At 44.8% G+C, this 21,070-nt stretch overlaps 1 protein-coding gene across 2 annotated transcripts in view; it reads left to right on the top strand.

Annotated features, from left to right (window-relative positions):
* The window catches only part of LOC138248172 (sodium-dependent phosphate transport protein 2B-like), a 158,737-nt gene that overhangs the window by 114,076 nt on the left and 23,591 nt on the right, over window positions 1-21,070 (top strand). For both annotated transcript variants that reach the window (XM_069202152.1, XM_069202151.1), the window contains one exon: window positions 18,492-18,659. In XM_069202152.1, the coding sequence (XP_069058253.1) occupies window positions 18,492-18,659 (168 nt within the window). The remainder of the gene's footprint in view (window positions 1-18,491; window positions 18,660-21,070) is intronic.

Raw genomic sequence — 21,070 nt, 5'->3', positions numbered from 1 at the left:
GGCTGCATCGGCAGGCCTGAGGCCCGCTTTAAAAGGCTTCTTTTTAGTTGGGAGCACAATGAATGCTGCTGACTAATACTAGTATTTAATTGCCAGGTCCTGCCAGGTCCTGGGTACCTGTAGCACATTTACAAAGGACTTAGAAGTAAATTAAATTTACCAATCAGGTGTAAACTAATTGTACCATGTTTAAGGTGAGAGTACAAGCATTTTAGCACTGGTGAGCAGTGGTAAAGTGCACCAAGTCTTAAAAGCCTGCAAAAACTGGTTCAGAAAACAGAAGGGATGAAGGCAAAAGGTTTGGGGGTGACCGGGCAGAGAGGATCAGGTCCAATAAATGTCCTTCAGGAGTGTTACTGGAAGGTTCTACAAACTCTCTAAAGCAAGCTTGATTGATTTGGTTGACAGGGGAACAATAGCTGTGCTGCATTTTCCGTAAACGTCACCATTACTGATCTCTGCTGCAACAGCTTTCATGCAATTTCTCAATTCAAAAGCATTTCTCACAGTGGTGAACACATCTCATTGTTGTATAAATGCTAAAGTAATGTGTGTGAGCTTTTAAGAGAATTTACTAAGGATATTCAGCAATGTTAAGTTAGACATTTCTTTTAAAAACCCTTGCTAGGGCCTTTGACTGGTGGTGTTAATAACTGCTCTGCTATTATGTACTCATTCTAATTCTTAAAGGGTCATAGGAAGAGTTGTTACTACCCTTTTGTGAATCTCTTCTCACAACTTACCATAAGTACTGAGAATGAGTGAATTTCCTGACCAAATTGAGAGGAGAATATGCTTGAACAGACTGACTTTTTGTGAAAGTGTAGGTTTTATGGAACCAAAAATCCCATTAAATTAAATGGATCTGTTGACCAGTTAGGAACATCATCCTGAGAGATAAAAGCTAGATTTTGGTAAATCTCTATTGACACCTTCAAAACAGTGTGCCAGTACCACCTTTAGTACTGGGCAGAAAATGAGTGCAATAACATAAGTCACACGTTTGTTTAGGGATAGCATTCAAGAGCCCCGTCATTCTTATGTATTTTTCCTAGAGTCTCAACTGGAGTTAACCAGTCCTTCATGCCAAGTGTGTGGACTTGCCAGAGTTACAACAACTTTGAGCCAAAAGAACCAACTGAGGAAGGGTTTGACTGGCATCAGTGAATCTTGCTTTATAATTCAACCTGTATAGACACTTTTATTCAGATGAAGCATCTACCCTTTGTGTAATGGGATTCAAAGTATTTGAACCATTGTAATCTGGACTCTACAGAGGTTTAACCTCAATGGAACTGGCTGGAAATGAAATGATTCACATTCCCTAACACCTCATCCTAACCAATAGCTGACTTTCATGAAAAGGTTTAACCTATACCCTTTTACCCCTTAAGAAATCCAGAGGAGTGTTTTGCCATTTTGAATAATTTTCTGACTCCCCACCACTATTATGGGAGTATGTGCCCCATGTGGACTTTCTGTCTATACTGAATAGCATTTCCACCACTTATTAGATTCTCCTCCTTTTTGACTTATTGTTCTTATTAATGTTACTCTTTTAGTTTTAACTTGGCATGTGTGTTTATGTCCTTCCTCTAAGCACTACCTTGTTGTTTAAAGATAACTCCGAAAGGTGTGCTGGGGTACCCTTACTGAACCCCTTTTATTTCTAATATCATTCTGCTCTGGCCGTCTAACAGCTCACATCAAGAATGGAACATCACCTTTCCATATCATAACAATCTGTTTGTACATTTATAGTTGTAGTAAAATGGCAGTGCTCAAAACATTAGTTGAATACATTATCATTTTGCAAACAAATGAAGACATGGCCAAACAAGTTGTGCTATCAAAAGACTTGACAAACATCTTAAAAGCAGAAACAAACAGGACTTAGCAGTTTCAAAGCTTGGCACCATCAGCTCACTAGGAATAAGCAGGATGGAATTATCCTTACTGATATAATCTTCCCACTTTTATATATTTGTCATAGTGAACAGCCAGGTAATTGCCACGTCTGGCACTGTTCTCTACCCATCATTCTCTCAACTAGCTTAGCTACCACTAAGAATGTTACAGTCAGCTTACAGTCAGAAGGAATATTCATCTTCAAAGGGACATCCATTTCGCAGTGTCAAATGTCAGCAACCCAACTCACGCCTTTTAACAGGTAGCCCACTGTCATGCTCATGAATACATTAACTACCAACCAATATCACATTTTGACTTTTCACCAAAATAGGGTATTGAGCCAGCAACATGAGATACACATAAAGGTGGTCATTACAACCCTGGCGGTCGGTGTTAAAGCGGCGGTAAGACCGCCAAAAGGCCGGCGGTAAAAAATTTGCAATTACGACCATGGCGGAAACTGCCAACAAAGACAGCCACTTTAACACTCGACCGCCACGGCGGTACAAACAAATAGCGCGGCGGTCACCGCCAACAGACAGGCGGGAGACAATGTACCGCCCACACTATTATGACAGGCCAATCCGCCACCTTTTCTGGGGCGGATTCACCGTGGATAAAAACACGGCGGAAACAGGAATCCCGAAGGAAAAACGCTCACCTCTACACACCCCACAAGGAACGAGGACACCATGGACCCCGAACTCCAAATTCTACCTGCAATAGTCTTCCTGCTCCTCTACCAGGAGCACGAACGCTGGTGGTGAAGACCACGGTGAGTACTGCACCCATGACACAGGGGAGGGGGGAGGGAAAAAACAGGGACACACACATGCAACACCCCCACCCTCACCTACTACAACACACACACTAATGAATATCAATACATCACAGTTACACCCCCCAAACCCCCTGGAAGAATGCAAAGACAAAAGAAAATGAGTGTAACCATTGTAATATATTAAAAGCAAGTAGGCAGAAATGTATATATATATACACACCATGTACATAATATATACCAAGCGTAGTAGTCCAGGTAGTGCTCTAAGAAAGTCCGTGGAACACTGGGCCCACACGGTATGGGTGAGGCCCACACAAGATCCCCGACCATGACGGAGAGAAGACTGCAGGGGCATCAGACAGCAACTAAACAGGCACCTCAGGGGGAGGGAAAGGTGGGACACCTCAGCCGCTTGAGTGCACAAAGCCAAATCCACGAGGGGGCCACATGTCCACTGTTTCATCCTGGGGAGTGCAAAGCCACAGTCTCTCAAGTCTCTACAGTGGGTGGTTTGCCCACTGTGCAATCCTGGGGAGTGCAAAGCCACAGTCTCTCAAGTCTATACAGTGGGTGGTTTGCCCACTGTGCAATCCTGGGGAGTGCAAAGCCACATTCTCTCAAGTCTCTACAGTGGGTGGTTTGCCCACTGTTCAACCCTTGGGAGTGCAAAGCCACAGTCTCTCAAGTCTCTACAGTGGGTGGTTTGCCCACTGTTCAATCCTGGGGAGTGCAAAGCCATAGTCTCTCAAGTCTATACAGTGGGTGGGTTGCCCACTGCCATATCCTGGGGAGTGCAAAGCCACAGTCTCACAAGCGGATGACAGTCTCCATTGGTTCTGGAGGGGGCATGGTGTCCAGAGTGCTTCATCCTGCTAAAGACAGAGGTAGTGTATGACAGTCTCCACTGGTTCTGGAGGGGGCATGGTGCCCAGAGTGCATCATTCACCCCGTGACGGACTCAGTTGCATCAGTTCCCTTGCCGCTCATGGGCAAGCGGTGCTTGAGATGGCGGTGCCCTGTTCAGCGGTGCTTGAGATGGCGGTGCCCTGTGCAGTGGTGCTAGAGTTGGCGGTGCCCTGTGCAGCGGTGCTTGACACGGCGGTGCCCTGTTCAGCGGTGCTTGAGTTGGCGGTGCCCTGTGCAGCGGTGCTTGACACGGGGGTGCCCTGTTCAGCGGTGCTTGAGATGGCGGTGCCCTGTTCAGCAGTGCTTTAGATGGCGGTGCCCTGTTCAGCGGTGCTTGAGATGGCGGTGCCCTGTTCAACGGTGCTTGAGACGGCGGTGCCCTGTTCAGCGGTGCTTGAGTTGGCGGTGCCCTGTGCAGCGGTGCTTGAGATGGCGTGCCCTGTTCAGCGGTGCTTGAGTTGGCGGGCCCTGTGCAGCGGTGCTTGAGATGGCGGTGCCCTGTTCAGCGGCGCTTGAGTTGGCGGTGCCCTGTTCAGCGGTGCTTGAGTTGCCGGTGCCCTGTTCAGCGGTGCTTGAGATGGCGGTCTCCATTGCAGGGTCTCAGCTGCTGGTGGTCCTTCATGTCCCAGCAGGGCTTTTGCTGGCGGTCCTTCATGGACCAGCGGGGCTAGTGCTGGTGGTGGCCTCCTGGACAGGTGGGCTGGTGCTGGCGGTGGCCTCCTGGGCAGGTGAGCTGGTGCTGGCGGTGGTCTCCTGGGCAGGTGGGCTAGTGCTGGCGGTCCTGTCCTGGGCAGCTGGGCTTGTGCTGGAGGTGGGCATCGGGTAGGATTGTGGTCTTCTCCGTTGTGCTGCTCTTCCCAGACTTGCAGGGTTTCTTGTGGCCCTTCCCCACCTTGGAAGGTGTCACAGCTGGCTCCACACTCCCACCGGGACCCCTGGGAGCGGCTTTGGTGTCTGGAGTCTCCCCCCTCTCCCGCCAGGCACTGGCCAACTTCTGATGCTTCACAGGTGGGGGACTGTCTGTGCTGTGGCTCCATGCCACACTGGCTGCCCTGGTGGCTGGTGCACTCCAGATTCCGGTGACTACATGCACCACTGGTCCCGGAGATGTTGTGACTGAGGTGCTACTTCGGGACCTAGGAGACGGACGTGGTGGGGGAGGTGTGGGAAAGAGGTCAAGGGTGGACAGGAAAAGTTTTTGGAAGACACTGGGACGGGTAGCTGGAGGGGGTTTGGGAGTGGAGGAAGAGGTGGTGGTTGTAGGAGGTGTACGTTTGGTGACTTTGGGTGAAGGTGCATGCACTGGAGGCTGTCGTGAGGTGGGTGGCTGTTGGGTGGGTGTGTGCCTGCATTTGTGTATCTTGGGAGGGGGCGTCACAGACACAGTGGGAGCGGACACAGGGGACGTGTGAATGGTAGTGGGGTGGTGACTGCATGTGAGCGGGGTGTGGTGGTGGGTGTGTTGGAGAGGAACATAGTGGCTGTAGAGGTAGTGCATGCAGGTGTGAGATGTAGACGAGACTCGGATGGAGGAGGGAGACGAGGAGGAGGGGGACACAGTGGAGGCAGTGGATGTTGGTGTGTCTGCATGTGTGTGATGCTTGCGTGAGTGCCTGTGGGATGTGTGCTGCTTATGTTTGCCAGAGCTTCCCTTGTGTGCTGACGTGTGTGCATGCTGGTCTGTAGGTGCGCTTGGGATAGGCTGAGGTACAGAGTCTGAAAAGCTCGCTGAAGGGCTGCCTGGCCAGAATGAATGCCCTCCAGGAATGCATTTGTTTGTTGCAACTGCCTCTCTACACCCTGGATGGCATTCAAAATGGTAGACTGCCCAACTGTGAGGGACCTGAGGAGGTCAATGGCCTCCTCACTGAGGGCAGCAGGGGTGACTGGGGCAGGGCCTGTGGTGCCTGGGGTGAAGGTGATGTCCACCCTCCTGGGTGAGCGGGCACGGGGCGAAGGCTGAGGGGCTGCTGGGAGGGCGGTGCTGGTGGGGGGGTGGCGGCTGTACCTGTAGACGTTTGGGGCACAGATGTTGCCACCACCACAAGGGAGCTCCCATCACAGGACGAGTCCGTGTCACTGGTGTCAGCTCCTGTCCCCGCCGTGGAGCTCCCCTCGCCCTCCGTCCCACTGGTGAACTCTGAGTCTGTAGTCTCGCCCTCCAGGGCCATGTGGGATGCAGCTCCCTCGTGCTCCGGTGCAACTGCTCCTCCGCCTGATGACGCTAATGCACACAAGAACAGGGAGACCACAAAAAGGGGGGGACGACAGAAGAAAGACATGTTGAGTGCATGCATTACCGCTACCGTTGGCGGACACGACAGACACAGAAGCCCCCTGCACTACACCGTGCTCTTGGGGTCCACTGTTCAATTCCTGGGAAATGGCCTACAAGGCTATGGATGACATCTGCACACATAGATGACACAGGGACATGACTAGGTGTACTTGGCACTCTACAGAGGTGGTGTGGGGTGCCACATGGCCTGCCTTACGGAGGGGCTTTGCCTAAAGAACTCACCCTGGCCTAGGGAAACCCGCAGCCCACCTCGCCACCCAGACACCTCCACTGCGTGCAAAGTCAGCAGAATGAGCGTGTACTCACCCCCTTGTGGCTGCTGTGATGCCCTCAAGCGCCCATCCAACTCTGGGTAGGCCACCGCCAGGATCCTGAACATCAGGGGGGTCATGGTGCGACGGGCACCCCTCCCACGTTGGGAGGCCATCATCAGCTGAGCCTCTGCCGTCTTATTGCTCCAGCGACGAATGTCCTCCCATCTTTTACGGCAGTGGGTGCTCCGTCTGTGGTAGACCCCCAGGGTCCGGATGTACTTGGCAATGGCAAGCCAAATATCTTTTTTCTGGTGGGCGCTGACCTACATGAAATGTACAGGGGAAAAAGAGAAGTTATTACCAACTGCACCGTCAAAGTGATTGCCCCCCATCCCTACCCTTGCCATGTGGCACATGCATTCACTGTCTTTCATGCACGCAGCACTCTCCCCCCTTCCTTCTTACATCCAGCCCTCTCCATACAGGCATAGCCCATACAACATGCTCCCTGTGTACTTACCTGTTTGTCTGGAGGACCGTAGAGTAGCGTGTACCGGGGGAGGACCCCATCCACGAGCTTCTCCAACTCCTCTGATGTGAAGGCAGGAGCCCTTTCCCCAGACACTCGAGCCATTGTCTCTTCCAGACCGAGGTCACAGCAGCACTTGCAGTGTAGGTCCTCTCCTGTCGAAGATCAGGTATCGAGTGATTGAACAGATAGAAAATGGCGTTAACGTCCGCTGCGGTGCGTACCGTCACCGCCGGTGTACATCGTCATTGGCTCCTGGGACCCATAGGGTCCAATGTTAACCAATGCACATCTTCCTTGCTATTGAGGTGTGCTGCACCTGTGCTCCGAATAGCTGTGGCTCTACCTGGACGATTTCCTCCACCATGACCCTGAGCTCCTCCTCCGAGAACCTGGGGTGTCTTTGCCGTGCCATGGGGTGGTGTATGTGATGTGTGGGGTGGAGTGTGTGGTGATAAGTGTGCTGATATGTAGTGGGGTGTTGTGTGAGGTGCGTGGAAGTTCTGTGGGTGATGGTCCTGTGGGCCTGTGGACGCTGTTGTTCTTGCTGGTGCTGTCTCTCTCTGGCCTTCTTTTGGAATTTTTGGTCGTAGGGGTTTGTGGGTGATGTGGGTGGGTGTTTTATATTGTAATGGGTGTGTGGGAGTGGTGTGTGTATGTGTATCAGGTGTGTGTATTTCGAATTGTCCAATGTGGCTGTGTTTTGTACTGTATATGTGTGTATATTTTGAGCGCAGTGGTGTGTACCGCCAATGGAATACCGCGGTTGAAAGACCATCGCGTGGATTCGTGTGTTGTGATAGTGTGGGCGTTTTTCTGTTGGCGTGACGGTGGAGGTTTTGTTTTCGCCAGTTTATCACTGACCTTTGGTGTGGCGGACTTGTGTGGGTGTCTCAATTTTGGCGGATTCCGAAATGTGGGTCATAATAGCTGTGGCGGAATTCCGCGGCGGTGTGTTGGCGGTCTTCTGCACGGCGGTAATCGGCTTTTACCGGCAATGTTGTAATATGGGCCAAAGTCCTTCAATTTCTTGGATGTCATAGCTTTATCAGCGACCTTTCATGCAAAAGGACAAGTGTGTTTGTTTTATTATAAGGTTATGTAGTGCATTAGGACTGTCCCAACTAGTCCTTATGTGGGAATCACCTAGACAGGGAGTACAATAAAATTGTGAAAGGGAGTACAATACAACCTACGCATTACTTTACTGCCCATTAAAACTGAGTGTCTGATTTTTCCACACCATACGCCTGACTTCAACACGTAAATATGCCACAGAAACCTTCCTATCAAATGTGTTGTGATGAAGTCCTGTAATCTCTTTATCTGAGACAGTATAAATAACGTTACACAACACAACAGCAGGCACAAACTTTCAGAATTTAATTTTTTTAAGCCACATCAAAAATATAGAGGGAACACAATCCATTGATCAACAGTGCAGCTGAGACAGACGTTTGCTGGCAGGAATAGGCACACAAATATTGCTAACACTGAAGTTCTTTTATTCAGGGCAATGCAAAATATGCAGTAGTCAAGCTAGAAAAGTAAATGTTATGGTTGACAAAAAATATACTACACCAATCTCCATCCCACAAATGCACACTATTTATTGCAGTTGCTGTTTCAGCTTTAGATTATTGAAATGAGGTGTAGTTTGTACTACCCCAACACGGTCTGTACTGATTTTGGATCACATTGGACCACGTTGTTGGCTTTTTTGTTGGTTTCAAAATACATAATCGTTTTTAGGTTGCTTCAGTGATCTCAGAACCAAGATTAACTAAAGTTACCTGACTCTTCTAGCGGTCTGAGACACCTTCAGATACTTTTCACAACAGACCAGCCAACAAGAAAACCTATATGCCCTTTACAACAGGTCATTAATTACTTTGCACTTAAATCATTAAAAGGGAATCTAGGGTTGGAATAGTATCAGTTTGAGGCCCAATTAGTAGTTTAAGAAACTAACCTAGGCTGGGACATTTACCTTTGCATGCATTGGCTGATCTCCTGCCGCACTCTTGATAGCAAATTTCCAGAGGCTGTTCAAGGACCTCCACGATGCCTTGACTGACCTTTCTGTAGTGATGGTGAAAGTCAGCATATTTTCCAAAGGAGGTGGAGGGATACATTTCTTAGCAATACAGATGACGAGTTAAGAGAATAAAAACTCAAGGCCCAAACCAATGTTATATAAAAATATGTAAAACGTATTCAGTAATTACAGATAGAAAGTCAAATGAAGTGAGTCAACCATTACGATGAAGTGAATGGAGGGCTAGTTTATGGAAAACCACAGAAAAATGTCTTCTCACTATTAGAGGCAAATTTATCAACACTTTATACTGGTGCAAAGTAACCAAAATTGATGCAAAGTTGTGCAGTTTTCATTTGGTTTCCACTGGAAAGTTCCTTAAAAGTATGCAAAACAGAGTTACTTCGCATCAATGTGACGTCCCAGAAGTGGTACATGGGTGTTACCCTTCATCCATGCATTAGTTTTGATGCCTTAGCTACTAACATTTGAAGAAGAACATATCATGTTTTCCCAAAACTTTCTGATTTTGCATGCGTGTGGGTTACCTTCTGGTACAAAACCTATGCTAGACTCATGCAGACACTTTTGCTCTATGATGTAACAATATGTGCTTGTGGATTTGAGCAGCCACAAAGTGAGAAAATGCTTGAAAATACAGCAAATTGCAACATTTTTTCATTTACATATATCACTGTTCTGCTGTCTTCCTTTAACACAACTCAGTGCAGGCTTATCCTGTTTGTCTATTTTTTTGCTAGAGTGCTGGGCACATATGTGAATGGTTTATCATATAAATGAGGGATGTCCAACACAAGTCCAGGTTCCAGTAGCGTAACATGGTGCGGGGGAGACAGGGACCTCAGCACAGTACCCCGCCCAGATAGCTCCTGAGTGAGTCTGGAGTGGGGCCTCCATGTACTGTGCAGGTGGGGGCCTCAAGTCTTGTTACTGCACTGCCAGATCCGTGCCAGATTTGCAAGATAAACAACGATGCTGTAAATTACTTCCACTGAGATTTTTGTATGTGATCTTATTTTACCAGGCTACCTTGAAATTGTGCCATGGATATGGCCCAATTGGACCTACTCTGGAAAACCCTAATTTAGCAAATGCACAGATAGGAAAGTCTATTCTTAAAATGTCAGTGAAGTTGAAAATCAAAATATTGTATTATTGAGGCATATTATAGGGCGGATTGATTTTCATTGATTGCCTTCTTACTTCTTTGTCACTGAAGTGTATCTGTGCTGGATGGGTTGTTACAGATATTCTATGTTGCCTGTTTCGGTGCTTAGTCTAGTTTAACTGACTGACTTAATTAGTATTCCTTGTATGTTGATTTTTGCTTTTGCTTTGGACTTCGAAGGGTGATACCGTTAGGTGTATTTATTTATGTTCGATGTTCCTTCTAGTTATTTTCCCCCTTGTGCAGTAAAGGGATGCTTAAGAGTGCAGCGTTCTCTTCAGTGAATGAATTATGAATTGCAGTGAGTGTGCAAGTTTCTGCTTTGGTTGGGATAGGATGGAAAGTGTGAGGAAAAACGAGGGATCAGTTTAGATTGTTTTAAAACTACCAGCAGCACAATTTATTATTTGCTCTGTTGCCTCTGTTAGCATGAAAACTATAAAAAAACATTATTCAGAGTTGGGTCATTTCTTTGAAAGTATGTTCACTGTTGATGCTTACCTGTACAGCAAGTAACCTCTGTGCAGATATGCTGAAAATTCTTGGAATATATTCCCAATGGAAAAATGGTTAATACCTAATAAGAGTTTTTTTGGGATTAATGTCTGTCTAGAACCTACCACAAAAAGCTTTTGGTGCATTTGGTGAAATTAAGAACGATGTGTCTTATAAGTTTGTTTGCTTTCACTAAGATGAACTACATGGTACCCACTATGAGCAGACACCGCACCATACTTCTATTACTAAATCTTTCTTTCATTAACAGCCAGCAACACATTTACTAATAAAGAACAGCTTTTCCTGGCCCTTAGGTTGTCATGTGTTCTGTTCATGTTACAAAATGAGAGGCTGCATTAATCATTCCATAGCAGGAGAATGTTAAAAGAGAAAAAATGTGAATGATGTCTCATAGAACAGAAGGGTGAAATAAGCAAAGGCTACATTATTCCATAAAGGAGAAAACAAGCTGGGAAAAGAGAGTGGGTGCAATAGTCTAACTGAAAGCAGCCAGATGCGTGTCGTGGACTCAGCCTTTACTAATGTAGTGTGCAGCAAACATGGTCTGGGTTGAGCACAGATCATCTCACATGACTGTTCTGGTGTTCTGCCTTCAGTCCTTCGAGCTTTTCCGTATATTTACAACTAACAATATTCCCTGCTGTCATTATTCACCTTATTGAAATAATGCAAATAGAAAAAGGGTCTGGGCTGTGACCATAGTAAGAACAGGAAAATAGGAATCTGTGGCGCAAAGGTGCTATGTAAAATTGACCACTGAAGCAGACGTGCATGTCCACAAAACTATAGTTTGTTCCAGAAAGAAAGTTAGAAATGTACCCTATTAGTTCGGTTGCAGACAATGTCAGACGTTCTTTGAATGCATGAAGATTTCCCAGAGCGCTCCTGTAGTGCTACAATTGATGCATCATCCCAGCAGAACTGACAGTCTCACATATTGGGTTACAATACAATGTCAGGCCCAGTCCTAATATAGATGTCCACACCCTAGCCTCCAGAATTAAACTTTATTGAGGATTATCAGGTCTCTGCATTAACATGGATCTTAAAAGTGGTCATATTAAATAAAAAGAGATTGTAACCAGTACATTCTGGTACTTTAAAAAAAAATACATTAATTTGCTGTATTGTAAGAGAACTAGAATGTTGGGGTGCATGAGTAAAAATATAGAACATCCTTAGCATGTACGCTTCAAAAAACCAAAAGATCTGACAGGCAACACACAGAATGATAGGTTACAAAGATACGTGTTTTCAGTGATTAATGGTACTTTTAATTGTACACAACGTACAAATACTTGAGCCAGGACCATGGTACTACAAATGATGGTTATCCAAAGGCAGCTCACGTATTACCTGCCCAATTAATAGAAACCCTAAACTAAAATGTTCCAGCCAAGATCGGGGCCAATAGGCGTGCCAAGCATGCTAAATGGTTAAGCTGGGCTTACACAGAAAACTGTCTGGACATAATAACACAAACGTAATTTTCAGTTTGAAAGAGGATAACATGAATAATGTTTCCCTCTGTGCTAATTAAAACAGATGTAGAGAAAACCTTTGACCACATTCCCAGGAATTCCTGTGGCAGGTGCCAAACATATATGAATTTTGAACATGCCTCTATAGAAGTGCTGTATGCTGGAAGTGTTATGAGTAGAGTGGCTTTAAATAATACAGTGTCACAAAAGTCCAGAAGTGTCCATTTTTGCCTCTGCAATTTAATTTTATAAATCATTATTGTCCAGAAGTGCAATCCACTAACACTACGGAATATACATATTTTGGTAAGAATGACTATAAGCTGTCATTATATACTGATGATGAGTCCTGAAGATGGTCTTGTCACCATTACTACTCTTATGTGAATACCTAAAGCTCTGATAACCTAACATTATCTACTCAGGAACTGATAACTGTATGAGTGTCTTTATTAGAGAAACAGGACAATATCTTAGTTTTTCACTTCAGTGGCGTCAGTTCTCAAAGTAGAAGAGAAGCATTTGTTTTTTCAAATATAATAATTTAGCATTTGACTTCCATACAACACATGGCAAGATAATGCTTATTAGACCCAGACCGTAAAACACATGGGCTGATTTGGAAAGGCCTTGCTTGAGCAACAACTTTTATCAGAAACGTCTTTCAAGAAACACTGTACGTAAAATAACGAGAGTGAAGTAGTTACCCTTGATTCAACTAAAGTAACAGTTAAGGTGATGATTAGTTGCTCCAGTTTTGGGGGAGTTACTGTAAAGAAAAGTACAGTTTACGTTTTTGGAAAAACAACCAGATGCCATTTCCCTGATAGAAACCTGACAGTATGAGGACTCAGGACTGGACCTTGTACTAACCCTACCTACTATATTTGTGGGAAAGATCGAGTAAACAAGAAAGGCGGGGGAATTGGCATAATCCTCAAAACAGACTTCAGGTGTCTTATTGAATCTTGTCCTCTTCTTGGCTGTGAAAGTATGGTCTTCGCTATAGCCCTGTCACCTACCTATACTTTTTCAGGAATTTAGCAAAATCTCCCTTCAGGCCCGAAGAAATTTGTTGATACTCTTTTCTGAGGTGGTCTCCAATTTGGCCAACCTAAAAGCCAATTTTACTCTCCTGGGTGATTTTAATATCCAGCTGGATGTTTCTGCAGGAGCCCAAGCAGCTGGCGCTTGCAGGACCTCTCGACAATTGGCCTAATCCAACTTGTTTCGGGCCCTACACATGAAAAGGGACACTAGCTTGATCCAATCTTTTCCAATGACATCCGGTTAAAGACCAGGGACCCACCCTTTCCATGTTATATGGTCTGATCATTTCATGATTCCTTTTACTATTGACCTTCCTTGTAATCGCCCTTCGGCTGGCCCTATCTCATGGAAGGAGCACCGATAGTCAAAACTCAATATTGATTCCCTAAAATAGACCCTCATCAATAGGAAACCTGAATTTAATCCAGATCCTAACCTGGCACACACTGATGTTTTGCATTGGACTAATCAATCTTTGGATTTAGTCACATCCTATCAAATCGCAAACTAGAAATTCCAATTCTAAATCGGCCTGTGGTATACCCCTCAACTCAGAATTCTAAAACAGCTGTGAAAGAAAGCAGAGATCTTGGAGAAAAGACTTCTCAGAGACAAGTTAAGCAAAATATAGGGAGACCACTAGAAAATACTGTTGTGAAATTATATCTGCGAAGAGAACATAATATAATGATAAAATAAAAATGGCCACAAACGCACCCAGCTAAATATTTGGGATTAATAAAACTCTTTTAAATCCGCTAACTAATTCACCAACTTTGGAATCCTAATCAACCTGTTGCAATTAAATTACAAAGTCTTTTCAGAAAATAATTGATGATATCTATCTTACCTTCTGTCCTTCTAACTCACATTCTTACTCTATGGCTTGCAATGATGACCACCTGGGCCCCAACCCGGTCCTCAGAATCTTTCCCGATATTACGCCAGAGAATCTTGTAACAATCTTAAATAAAGTAAATCCACCTCCCCGATGGATCCCACTCCTCTGTTTATTCCAATTAAAATACTTGAACAAATCATGCCGATTCTGCTCAGTATCTTGAACACCTCCCCCACAGAAGGAATTGTTCCTACTCCTTCAAAACATGCTATGGTAAAGGCCCTTCTCAAAAAGACCAATCTGGACCCCCTTGATCCAGGGAATTGCAGGAGTAAGTAAAGTCCTGGAAAGTAAAAATAATCAACTCTTAAGTTACCTTGAAGGGAATAATATCCTTCATCCCACACAGACCAGGATAAAACCTAAACATGGGACAGAAATGTCACTTCTTGGTGTGGTTGAGGTGGTTGAAATGCTGCTGAACAGAGGAGGGACAGCTGCTATCATCCTCCTCGACTTCAGTGCACCTTTTGATACTGTCAGCCGTGCCATTCTTATTGAGAGAATTCAGAGTGTGGGAGTTGTCAGCCATGCTCTCTCACGGCTGCAATCCTTTCTCAGTAACAGGACTTTTCTGGTTTTCGAGGATGGCTGTACCACAGACATTTCACCATTGAACTGTGGAGTCCCCCAGGGCTCCTCATTAAGTTCTACATTGTTCCATCTAAATATGCGTCCTGTGGCCAAGGTTGTGTTGGCATTTGAGGTTTCCATAATCTCAAATCCAGATGATATGCAACTGGTATTCGCCCTCTCTCACACACAGGATCCCAGTTTTTCGGCCTTGGGCCCATGTCTAAAGGCCGCAGCCAACTGGATGAATACCTCCGCCCTCAAAATTAATGGGGAGAAGATGGATTTTATGAGCTTGGGAAATTCCCTGCAGTCCTTGTTGGACCTGGGATGGCCTAGCATTCTGGGTATGCCCTGCCTCTTCTAAGCCTCCCATAAAAAGCCCAGGTGTCTGGTTGGACAAACCATTAACCATGGATACCCAGGCCACAAAACTAGCCTCCACATGCTATTGCATCCTTAGAACTGTTAAGAAAATTCTTCATTTGCTCCCTTTTCCCACTAAACAAATAGTAGTCCAAGCACTTATTTTATCACACCCAGGTTATGGGAATTCCTTGCATTTAGGTGCCCCTTAAATCGTCAGTGAGGAAATTGCAGGTTGTGCAGAACTCTGTGGCTTGGTTGCTGCACAATATCCCCAGACATGAGTCAGCCCAGCAGGCTTTTAAATCTCTTCACCGGCTGTCTGTGGCCCAAAGGGTCAAACTTAAATCCCTCTGTATTGTTTGTAGGGCTTTTTCTGACTTCGGCTCTCCGATCTGCCAATCATTGATCCTCCCTTTTACCCCCACAAGAAGTCTGCGGTCTTCCAATGCCCGACTTGCAGTTCAATGTAACAGGCCAAGATGGAAATTCATGGATTTGTGTCCTCTACCAGAAACTCAAGATGGAACTAATAATGTCTCTTACTGAATCATGCAAAAGTGCAGCCTACGATTTACGATTATTAAAATATTATTTATTCCTCAACATGTTTTGGAGAGCTGAGAAAATGTCACTGAATCTCAGACAAATTACTTGGACTTGTTAAAGTTCCTAAACTTGTTGAAATCTTGTGAACATGAACTCTAAACAGCCAACATTTATAGATATCCATATGCTCCAAACATGTCAGCTTTAGAGAACAAAATAATGGGTTAGGAAGATGAGCTTCAGTTTGGTATCCATGAAGACGAATTGCACTTGGATCTGTCAAGTGTGACTAAGAGAGTTCTTGCTCTTCAGTTAAGGATATTAACACAGATATCTTGAAGAGTTACGCTTATACCCCATCTAACTGTTTTCAAGTGAACGTGCCCTAATAGTGCTTTATGTTAAAGGTATTTGAATGTATGCTTTTGACGACTCGTGTGCAGATACCTGAAAGAATTCAGTCATGTTGAAAAGATTCATGAACAACATAGTTATTATTAGATATCATAGGTGCTGGCATACTAGGGAGTCTCATAATTGGTATTGCATGTTTGGCACATTTGGAAGAGTCACCCTGTTTTTGGAATTTTGGATTAGATACAGGCTTTGTTCCCACAGTCAGGACTTAAAATTATGCATTGTTTTCTGCTTAAAGAGAACAAAAGCATATAAGTATGTGGTCAGAAACCATGCAGTATTTCAGCATTTAACTATCCAAGCATTATTGCCTGTGAAATTTCCCTAGCTTGATGTTTTGTATTTTGTCTTTTCATTCAGCTTTGTATATAAGTATGAAAGCTTCTATTTTTCAGTGCTTTTCAAAGGAGCATAACTGTTGGTGTGTAGTTATTTTAGGCATTTCAAAAATATGAAAAGAAAAACAACAAAGGATTATGGATTTCTCTGATATTATTACCAAGCCGTGAGCACAATCCTAATAATTGTTACTTAAATGCCCCTAGACTTTGAACCGTATCAGTGTAGGGTGGATATTATATGTTCAATCCAGGTATCATGAGTGACAATATTTGCAGTGGTAGCCGCCTCAAATGTCAGGTGGGGTTAGGGAAGACGAGGGGTATGAAGGGGGAAACAAAAAATGAATAAAAAGCACTTACCGTTCCTGCTGCTGCCTCCTGCCACCATGCTCCTCTGCTCTTCAGGTGTCCCAGAGTTCACTAAGGCATCAGCATAGGCTCCCCAGCAGTCCTGGTGCTGCTCTCATGCTATAGCTAGCATTAGAGCAGCATTAAGATTGGTCTGAGCTTCTTGGTCTGTCACTCAGACAGTGCACTGGGGTCTGTGCAGTTTCTCCAGTCCAGCTGTGCAACACAGTGTGTTTGGAGATGGCCAGCCAAACACACATGTGCATTTAGTGCACAGACTCCACTCCCCATCTCCTCTCCCACCTCCCATCTCCCATGGCCCAGCTCTGCCCCTCCCTTCATATGCTGGCTTAGCCAGCAGCAGCAAAATAAAATGATTATTGGCGCCTTGATTAAGCGTCAGTTTGTATTTACAAAGACCCAAAAATATCCATGGTACCTTTTCTTGGAGAGGTACAATGTTATGGCCCATTGTATGTCTACAAAAATGTGTTTGACGGCCCACAGATTTCTTTTGTAACACTTATTAATTGTTTAATTCTCATCAAAATATACATACATTTTGATATATGAACATATGCAAGGGAGCCCCGAACTAGAGTGCACTGTTTTTTCAAGTTGCTGTTGAATTTTGTTTTTTAATTGAAGCCTGAATTATTAGCAGGCCTTTCTTCATTGGGATCGTCAGGGTGGCTCTTAAAGGGTGAACCCAACTAGACTATATGGACACCTTCATGGTGGAAGTAGTGGCTGCTCCACCTCTATCAGCAAGGTCCATTTTATATTTTTCAATCCCGCAGATGCAAATTGCTGCTAAGTAAAATTAGGCAGTGCTTAATTTGTGCTTGTTGTTCCTGGTGCCGAGCACCGGCACTTATTTTTGAGGGCAGGCATTTATTTTTCTGCTTCAAGTATTTACTCCGAGCAAAAGACACATATGGTAAGGATGGGGGGAAGAGAAAGACAAAAAAGTGTCACAATGAGAGAAAGCAGAAAGCTGAAAGAGTGAGCTGAAGGGGCAGGGAGTGGCTGTAAATGGATTAAAAGTCCAGAGATGGCTTCAGGATTACACAGACTCAGTATTCCGTGCTCACACATTTAATTGCAGGAGCCGTGTGTTTAAAATGAGAGCTTTGAACACCAGCACGTTTTTATTTACAAATTAAGCATTGAAATTAGGTATAGGTTGTATAGGAGAAACAGACTGAAACCTAGTGACTGTGGGAAAATGGCAGCTTTTATTCCTTAGGAGTACTCTTGTCTCAGGAAAGTGATCAAACAGCAAAGTGATAGTATGACATAATCCAACAAAGGTCTTCGTTGACGCAATACGAGCTCTAATGGAGCCTGAGCCTTCAATGGGTAATAATGTACCTAACTATGGTGATGAAGTTCAAACTGCAACAATACCTTTGGGAAAAGTTATGACAATATTTCTGCTAAAGGTTATGACAATGTCTTGAAAAAAAATGTGAATGCTTAAATTGGAAAGACCCGTAGTTTGATTACATGATCTAAACCTGAACTGCTAGTGGCAATTCACAAAAATGTGTTTAATTTATTTGAGAGCATTAAAATACAGTGCCCAGCAAGCCCAGTGCCCAGCAGGCAATTTTTCACCCTTTTCTGAGTAATATAGCACGGTGGTCTTTTGGGGCACCTGGAAATATGTCATACTTTTCCAAGTACCTCTGCAAATGAGCAATACATAATACTTAATGCAGTGAAATTGCCACAGGTGAACTGCAACACAGAATAGAAAACGCACGCCTGAGTCCACAACATAGTAATAAACCCAGGTAACTGTAGCAAAAAGACGTGCGTTTCACACAGGGTAGACAGAGATCCTGAAAAAAACCTGCATTTTTACCCCTCTGCCTCAGTCCTTTCACTATTACCTTTAGCCCCGATTGAAGTGCTCTGACAGTTCCACCAGGCTAGACAAGTATCCCGGATATCACACTATCTAGTTTCTGAACATGACCTGTGTATAATTCTAATAATAACTAACACCCATGTTCTGCTTTGTTTTTCTTTAGGTAGGCACATGTTTGCAAATACAACCCTTCCAGACCTGGCGATTGGTCTGATCCTATTGGCTTTGTCCTTGTTTGCTCTCTGCACATGTTTGATATTAATTGTCAAGCTCCTAAATTCGATGCTGAAAGGGCAAGTTGCTGTTGTCATTAAAAAGGTCCTCAACACAGGTAATTTGTAATTATATTCAATATTATTTATACTTTGTTGCACTGGCACCATGCTCAATAATATGGTGTGGCTATTGTTTCAATACTTCTGACATGTGAGTGTGTATCATGTGCGGACCCCCAGTGAATCATTTTCAGCAGGGCCGGGTTTAGGACTGGTGGTGCCCTGTGGGACAGTTCATTTTGGCGCCCACTACCCCATGACCTCCTCCTTGTTTTCACTCACTACCACCCGTAAAATGTGCCCCTCATCTCTCCATTGCTCCCCTTTCACATACATTAATGTGTTTTAAAGAAGTTGTAAAGGCTGGCTTTACTAATCCACTCAGCTATCCACATAAACTATAGAGGCATATTTAAGAGCCCCTAGCGCCATTCTAACGCCACATTAGCATCATGTTTTTTACGCTAATGTGGTGTTAGAAGGCCAAAAACACTGTGCGATATTTACATGCATGCATTGTGCCACTTTGTATCCCTTTGCTTTACATTATGCCTGCGCCTGGCATAATGTATGGAAAGGTGGCATTCCCCCATTAGGGGAGGCTAAAGAAATGGTGCAAAGAAATCTGACAGATTTCTTTGCATCATTTTTTTCAACACTTTTAACGCCTGCTGAGAGCAGGCATTAAAAGGAGGCTTCAATTGGTTACAATGGGCCTCTGGGTGCTTTGCAGGATTACCGTCAACATGTTTGATGCTAACCCTGCGAAGCGCTGGACTAGCATTAAAAATTCTGACACTAGTCACCTAACTACCACCATGATGCGCTGTATTTTAAATACACCGCATACATGATGGCGTTAGGGGGGGCTAAGGGGTTCAAGAACTGTTTTTAATTATGCCAGCAACAGGCATAATGTATGCACACAGGGCATTCCCCGTTAGGGAAACCAAAAAAATGATGCAAAGAAATCTGTTAGATTTCTTTTCATCATTTTTTCCGGCACCTTTAACGCCTGCTCAGAGCAGGCATTAAACGGACGATTCCATCAGTTACAATGAGCCTCTGGGTGCTTTGCAAGATTAGCGTCAACATTTTCTATGCTAATCCTGCAAAGCGACGGACTAGTGTAAAAAATTCTGACGCTAGCCTCCTAACTACCGCCATGGTTCCCCCTATTTCAAATAGGTGGTGTTAGGGGGCACTAAGGGGTGCAAGAAAAGTGGCATTGCCTCTTAGTTCTGTTTTTTTCATCAGGCATATTAACCCTCAATGCTACTTTATGTTGAGTCCAAGCTGCAACTAGGCAAAACTCCCATCTCTCTCCCTAGCTGGAATATTAATCACAAGCGGTATCTTGACATTTTAATTGCTTCCTGAAGGCTGGACCCACAAGAAACTTTTCAGCAAGTGCTTTTAAATCGCAAGTTTCAGAAGCTATTGCTAAATACAGCACCCCTCTGACGTCAGCGCCCGGTGCAGCCGCACCGTTCGCACTGCCCAAAAGCCAGCCCTAATTTTCAGTGCCTGCTTTATTGGAGGATATATGATGTGGTTGCTTTTAACAGGTGAGTCTACACATATGTGGTAAAAGCAAACACTTTTGCTGTACTCTCCATCGTTATTTAGATGGTGTGGTTCTTGGTGGACTGGGACGATTATAGATCATAAGGATGGAGGCGGTACTCAAAATTACTTGGCTGGTCTCAGAACATGAGAGGCAATGCACAAAGGTATTTACGAGTAGATCTAGTGGTATTCCTATAGTACTGTTTCACATACTCATAGATACAATTTGCGAAACTATGGCTGCTGCCTATGTAGGTTATATCTTTCATATGGTGAGTTCTTCGCTGACAGAGCAGAGTACTGTGCATTAAAAGATTAACATTCGAAGTGTAAATTGTAGTAAGGTGGCCTGGTGGGAGAGTGAATAATAGCTGCAACAAAGTGTGTGTTGTGGGTGCATGTCTGTCTGTGTGTGTGTTTATGGGAGGCAGGGGGTGAATGCATGTATAGGAGGGGGTGGGGGCATTTGAATCAGATGGGGCGGGGGTGTTTGTATTGGGTTGTTTGGATGGAGGGAGGGTGGGGGTTTCAGGTGAGTGTTGGGGAATGGGGGAGCCGCCTACCGGTGATAGGGAAGGAATTACCTGTCACCGATAGGGCCTACTGTCATGGTTTTCATGGCATTGCTAATGCCACGGAAACCATGGCTGTAGGCCACTCATAATGCTGCCGTCGGTACTCAGTGGTCCGCCGGGTTGGAGATTGACATCTCCGGCTTAGCGGCTTATACATACCGCCATGGCGGTATGAGTGGAGAAGTGGCCAGTTGGCTGCAGAAGTCCTCTAGGGTCATAATGAGGGCCATTGTCTCACCCCCGACAAATGACATAGGGCCTCATTATGACCCTGGCGGGCGGCGGAGGCCGCCCGCCAGGATGCCGCCCTCCATAATACCGCT

The sequence above is a fragment of the Pleurodeles waltl genome, chromosome 1_2 (assembly GCF_031143425.1).
Source record: "Pleurodeles waltl isolate 20211129_DDA chromosome 1_2, aPleWal1.hap1.20221129, whole genome shotgun sequence".
Classification (NCBI taxonomy): Eukaryota; Metazoa; Chordata; class Amphibia; order Caudata; family Salamandridae; genus Pleurodeles; species Pleurodeles waltl.
Note: the sequence above shows the minus strand (reverse complement) of the source record. Positions and strands in the feature narration are given on the sequence as shown.